This window comes from Poecilia formosa, unplaced genomic scaffold, assembly GCF_000485575.1.
Source record: "Poecilia formosa unplaced genomic scaffold, Poecilia_formosa-5.1.2 Scaffold2533, whole genome shotgun sequence".
Classification (NCBI taxonomy): Eukaryota; Metazoa; Chordata; class Actinopteri; order Cyprinodontiformes; family Poeciliidae; genus Poecilia; species Poecilia formosa.
In genome coordinates this window covers 1-6,320 of record NW_006802472.1, presented here as the reverse complement: position 1 = coordinate 6,320, position 6,320 = coordinate 1, and the positions used below count along the sequence as shown (strand labels likewise).

Genomic DNA, 6,320 nt, shown 5'->3' with positions numbered 1-6,320 from the left:
AATAAAACTGATTTAATAAAACTGATTTAATAAAACTGATTTAATCAGAACTGCGAGCGGTGTCGACCTTTTTAGGTCTTCCTGTTTGAAACTCATTTCTGTCTTTGATTTCTCATCAGATCTGGTTCTCATTCTTCTAATTCTGTTCTTTTTACTCAGGCTCCTCATTTCCTGCCTTCATTTGTATATTTTGTCACGTCTTCCTTGGTTTTCAATCCATCAGCTAACGTATGTCCTGCTCTGGTTGGTTCCACCGTCAGTCTCCGCTCCGGTTCCGTCCTCACCCTCGTTGGGCTGCACGCCGCTGAGCGTCAGCTCGTATGTGAACTCCACTGCCGACTGGGCGTGACCTTTGACCCCGTGGTGCAGGACGACCGGATAGGTGCCGCCCGGGTTGCTTCCCGTCGTGCAGCGGAGCTGGGAGTCGGAGACGGCCGACACGTTGCAGGAAACGCCGTTGATGGTGACGGAGACGAGCTCGGAGTCGGAACCGAATCCCGATCCGCTGAGCGTGATGACGGCGCCGCTCGGCCCTGCAGGAAGCAAGAACAGCTCAGGCTGAGGAGCATCAGCTCAGAGGCTGAAGTTGATGTTTGGTTTGAACTAGGACTTTCAAATGTTAATTTCTAATCACACAGATTTAATGACTTTAATCAATTAATCACATTAAGTTTTTCTAACATACAAACGTCCCAAGCAAGAACCTTTGTATTCATGCATTTCTGGGACGCCTGTAAAACTGACACACGGATACATCCAGTAATAACAGCAGCTTCTCTGGTCCACCAGGGGTTAATTCCTGCTTCTGAACGATCTGATTGGACGATGGAAATTCTACGGTTCTGTTGAAGTTGTGCTAAAAGGCGTTAGCCTAGCAATGAAGCTATGCTAACCCCACATAGTATCTAAATGCTAATAGGTAGCAGCTAATGCTAATCTGAAGAAGAGATTATAAATGATAAATATCTCTGTTTTGAGTTCATATGACTATTTATACAATAATTTAGCAGCAAAACGGGTTTTTGAATTGAAAATATTAATTTTATTAAAGCATATTTCAATTAATTGCAATTAATTAGATTTTGAAATCAACTTCATGAAGCATTTTAATTGAATCCTACCACTAATTTGTAGATAAAATGCATGTAACCATCTATTATTAAACATTTTCAATGAGCTTTTATTACTTCTGAATATTTCTGGTAAATTAAATCCAATAATAAAATCATTTTATTTTTTTCTCAGGTTGTGTTTGGATGTGTGTGGGGGCTGGAGGAGGAGCGTTGCCCTGGGCCTTCTTTGTCTGACAACCACCACCAGGGCTGGCCCAAGGCAAAGCAAACTATGCAGCCACTTAGGGCCCCAGGGCCACTAAGGGGCCCCTCAGTGGAGCTGATTTATTTATTTATTTTTTTAGTAATAATTTCTATGTCATTATAATTTCAAAAACACACAATTTCACTACGAAGTGATTTGTTTTTTACAATAATATATATTTGACAATGTATATAGAAATTATTATTTTATGAATAAAAAGAAAAAATGAATTGCTCTTGGGGCCCCCTGGTGGCCGCAGTAGGTACCGCATGCTCTGCCGGTAACATGAGCTGCAATGAGCATCCAAACGTCCAAAGCTCCGGTCAGAAGCTAAGTTAGCAAAACGATGTCTGGGAAAAGGACTTATCCTTCAGGGAGGGAGAGAAGAAGGAGGAAGAATAGAAAACAGCCCAGATAAAGGTTTGTTTTAATGAGCCTTGGTGATGTAAAGATTAGTAAAGCTGCTAACAGAAATTAGCCTGATAGCGACCTGGACCGGTCCAGTTCAACAGCCAGACATTTATGCTAGGCTCTTTGTGTTAAACTGAGTTTAACTTTAAATGAGTTGATTCTCATGGTGGTTCTGTATATTTCTGAGGTATTTTTGGCTTCAAAACGCCGAGTTTGATAAGGTTTGATAATAATTAAAACTTCTCAGTGTCTGACATTGTCTAGCTAAATGTTTCTACGTCAGGCTACATGGATGAGCTGCTCTGTGCTGTAGCTGGGATTTGCTGTTTGCTGCTGATCAGAAGCTTTTTGTGGCTAAAACAAACATTATTTTTCTAAGTTATGTGAAACTTCTGTTAACATCATCTGAAGGCTCAGAATCAGTCCAGTACCGGTACCGGTCCAGATTCTCAGGGGAGAAAGACTCACCTGGTATAAATTACATTTTTTAGTTATTGGAGTTACACTTTAGATAAATGAATTTAATCACAGAATGTCATGAATGTGTGTAGCGCTGCACCGACTGCAGTTTTCTGGCCGATCCCTGGTTACCGATCTGAGCTGCTGATTTTGGTTTTGGCTGATTTTAAGTTTTTTGTCTGAAATGTTGCTAAATATAACAAGAAAGTCGCTGAGTTTCCACAGTGGGATGAATATTAACTGTAAAGGTTCAGACCTGTTGGTCTGTCAGTCAAACCTGTCACTGCAGAGCAGAAGAGGACAGAGGCTGATGCTTAAACCTTTGCTGATGAAGATCAGGGGATAAGATCAGCTTCACATGTAAGTATCGGCCGATTACGATGCCCCAAAATTAAGGAAATCGGCTCCCAGAAATCAACTGGTTGGTAAATCAGTGGCCAATAAATGTGTCCTATATTATACATGTATATAATGTAAACAGCCAGAGATGCAGTCAGTTTATAGCAGGTGTGTGAATGACCTGATGATCGGACTGCTGACTGCAGCCGGTCCACAGAACTAGAGGGCCCCATGGAGGCCTGGGCCGGCCCTGCTCATCACTGATTAAAGCTACGCTGAAGCACCAGAGATTCTCCAAACTGAATTATTTTGGATGGTTTTGGATTTTTGTGGATCATTTCAGGCCGTTTCTGGCGCTGCTCCTGTGGGTCCAGTGTGTATGTACCGGTGTGGGGGCTGATGGCGCTGAGGACCGGCGTGTGGGCTGCAGAGTAGTTGAAGCTGAGCGGAGGGAAGGTGACGGCGAACACCTGGATGCTGACGGCGGCCGGACCCTCGGGGTGAGCGGGGCTGAGGCAGAGCAGCGTGTCTGGAGTCTCCTCCTGGATGCTGCAGGGTTTCCCGCCCACCGCCACGCTGGTGTTCCCCGGAGCAAAGCCGTTCCCAGTGAGGACAAGCGGCGTCCCCCCGGCTAGGCTCCCGGCGCCGGGCCGCAGCGCGGCCAGCGGGCGGCTGCTCAGGGTCGGCTGGCCGGACGCCAGGCCCCTGCTCCTCACCAGCAGCCGGACCGGGTGGTCTCCGGCCGGCAGCGCGCCGACCCGCACCGTCACGTTCCCGTCGCTCACCGCCGCCGGCCGCAGTGGCGTGGAGCCCACCAGGACCGACACGTCGTCCACTATGCTGCCAAAGCCGGAGCCGGAGACCAGGACGTCGGTCGGGCCGCTGATGCTGCTGGGCGAGACGCCGCTGACGCTGGGCGTGACGGCGGAGGAGAACCGGAAGGAGCAGACGGAGGAGCAGGAGCTGCGGATCTGGTCCAGGTGGAACACCACATCCCCGGAGCGCTCCGCCGACGGCGCCGTGTCACACAGGATGTGGGTGTAGTTCAGCATCACAACGCTGCAGGACACGCCCGCCGCCATCACGCCACCCTCAGAAAACCCCGAGCCGCCGATCCGGAGCCGGGTGAATCCGGTGGAGCTCCCAACAGGGGGCGCCACCGAGTCGACAACCGGTAGGACCACGAAGCGACGCTTCAACTCATCAGAGATGGCGACAACGGCGGCGCCCAAGTTGTTGACTCTGACGGAGACGGGCAGAGCGACGCCGACTGGAAGCTCTGAGCTGGAGCCGAGCCGGCAGCTGATCCCGGACCAGGAGCTGTTGGTCACATGACACGGCTCACCGCCAACCGTCACCTGCAGGATGAACAATTAATCGTCAAATAACTGACCGATTATTCCATTGATTTCTAAAATAATCGAGAGCCGCAGCCCTGATTAGCCTCGGGCTGCTTTGAGCAGCGCCATCTAGAGGGGAGAGGTTCCAGCCGTAGACCCCCATGACCCTGCTGACCTCGTTAGCGCAGGAGACGTCACTGAAGCCTTGTCCCTGGATGTGGATCAGCTGGTGGTAGGAGCCCTGGTTGGGGGAGATGGAGCGGACGGTGGGGGTGGAGCAGGCGGAGAAGCTGAAGGAAAGACCGTCTGAAGTCTGATTGGCCGGTGGGCAGGGTGTGGACGCCGCGCAGCCTGCTGCTGATCTGGAGACTCTGGGTGAACCTGCAGCCAGACCTTCATCATCAGCCTCCTCATCTTCCTCTGGGGCTTCTTTACGTCTCAAACATTTACCTTCTGGCAGATATCTGGCCAGAACGCCTCCCACTCTGACGGAGACGTCAGCGTTCTTGTCCTCCAGACTCACGACCTTCACGACTCCCTGCATCAGGATGGAGGCGCTGACGTAGCCGCTGCTGTAGTAGTACGTACCGGGGACGGTGAAACGGTAGCTGAAGAACCCTGAGCAGGAAGGATGGAGATGATCCGGGTCACAGCGGCAGACAGACGGCATGCAGAGGAGTGAAAAAGAAAGAAGACAGAATCTGTTCTGCATTTTCATGTTTCTACCTTCAGCAGTTCGGGCCTCGCCGCTGTTCAGAGCTCCTCCTTCATACTGGGAGCCACTGGGACTGGAAACACTGAAGACTCGGTACCCGACGCTCTGGAAGGCAGGTGCCTCCCACCGCCACCTCACTGTGTCGCCAACAAACACTCGCAGCGAAGACGGGCTCCAAGCGTATCCCGGTCCATAAGCTGCAACACAGACACGCATATCAGACACACACGTTGGTCCCACCTGGACCTGCGGCGCTCCAGGTCCAAAAGGCTTTCATTCCAGGGGGAGGGAACGTACTGAGGTGGGAGCCCTGGTTGGTGACGACGTGCGTCCTCTCCCCTGACTGAACGGTGCAGAGCAGCTGGTTTTCCGAGGCGGACGCCACCTCACAGGCTCTGCTTCCTGTCGCACAGCGAGCGCCGGACGGGTCATCAGTAACCTCGCCATTGCTGCAGCAGCAGGCGGGACGCAGACGGACACTCACCAACAGAAACCTGGACGTTAGCCGTGTCGTTGCTGAAACCGGAACCAGAAACCGTCAGCGTGGTTCCTCCCAGCAAAGAGCCGGTCAGCGGGGAAATGCTGTAAACTTCCAGGATGTATTCGATGCTGGTGTTGATGCTGGAGAGGAGGAATCGTCTGAGTCAGGATGACGATTAAAACACACATTTGGCTGCATTTCTGGAGAACCTTTAGGGCCTTCAGGTGCTAATGCTCCAGAGAGCGAAGCGCAGTACAAGGATGTTTCACTGCTGATGTCCAGGACACAACAACTGAGAAATATTCCCAAATTACATAAAAAAATATTTTTACTTCATAAATTTGGTATAAAGAAATCCTCGTCCCTTACCCCATCTCCATCATCCCTCATCTCCTCTCTTTACATGCTTCATCCTTCCTTACTTCAAGAATCAAGCACTTCTTGCCATTAATGGGGCTTACGGTCATAACACTAATTGTGTCAGTTAATGAATTAAAACTAATTAATTTAAAGTTAATATAGGTTGTTTTACATTTACTGAATATTTAAATATTATTTTTAGAATTGATGATAAACCCAAACTTCTCTAAAATAAAAGACGGTGAACCTTGTCATTCCTCTCTAGTCCGACTACGAACTACTTCCTGTAAGCAAACTGTTTAAGTTACTTATTAATTAAACTTAAACTGGATCCAGTAAACTCTCTAATAGCTTCATAAAGATTGGTTTTACTTGGAGGCAGGCTGCTGGTACTGCAGGTCCAGCTTAGATCAGACTGGATCAGAACTGGTGTGCGTACCTGGCCCTGGGGAACCCTCTGTTCCCCACCTGTACCTCCACCTTGTAGACACCAGGGGGCAGCAAAGGCAGGCGGCAGCTGATCCGTGTCTCGCTCCACTGGGTGGTGACGCACTCTTTCGCGCCAACAAACACGGCACTGTTGTTGCTCCGGCCTCCGAGGTTTGAACCTTGGACAGTGAGAAGCTGATCTCCTGAACAGCAGAAGAAGAAACCGATCAAACCGGCTTCTGATGCTAATCGACCAATTAAGGCGCCATGTTGGGGCACCATGTTGGCCCCAACATGGCTCCATGTTGGCATTAAGGCTCCATGTTGGCATTAAGGCTCCATGTTGGCATTAAGGCTCCATGTTGGCATTAAGCCGCCATGTTGGCATTAAGCCGCCATGTTGACATTAAGACACCATGTTGGCATTAAGGCTCCATGTTGGCATTAAGGTGCCATATTGGCATTAAGG

The 6,320-nt window shown here is 49.8% G+C and overlaps 1 protein-coding gene across 1 annotated transcript; it reads right to left on the bottom strand.

Annotated features, from left to right (window-relative positions):
* Positions 1-113: 113 nt before the first annotated feature.
* On the bottom strand, positions 114-6,133 carry LOC103133294 (fibrocystin-L-like). The gene is made up of 8 exons (XM_007545076.2): positions 5,862-6,133; positions 5,066-5,202; positions 4,879-4,983; positions 4,593-4,778; positions 4,317-4,484; positions 4,042-4,247; positions 2,912-3,884; positions 114-533 (listed from the first exon to the last, which is right to left on the bottom strand). Exons 1-8 carry the CDS (start codon positions 6,131-6,133, stop codon positions 220-222), a joined length of 2,361 nt encoding a protein of 786 aa, XP_007545138.2. The 3' UTR covers positions 114-219.
* Between the last annotated feature and the right edge of the window lie 187 nt (positions 6,134-6,320).

Excerpts from the sequence above, each read along its gene's own strand:
- LOC103133294 (XM_007545076.2), bottom strand. The coding sequence starts at position 6,133 with ATGGTGCCCCAACATGGCGCCTTAATTGGTCGATTAGCATCAGAAGCC. Across the intron at positions 4,248-4,316 it reads GGCCAGATATCTGCCAGAAG|GTTCACCCAGAGTCTCCAGA; the intron begins GTAAATGTTTGA and ends GTCTGGCTGCAG. Across the intron at positions 534-2,911 it reads CGCCATCAGCCCCCACACCG|GGCCGAGCGGCGCCGTCATC; the intron begins GTACATACACAC and ends TGCTTCCTGCAG.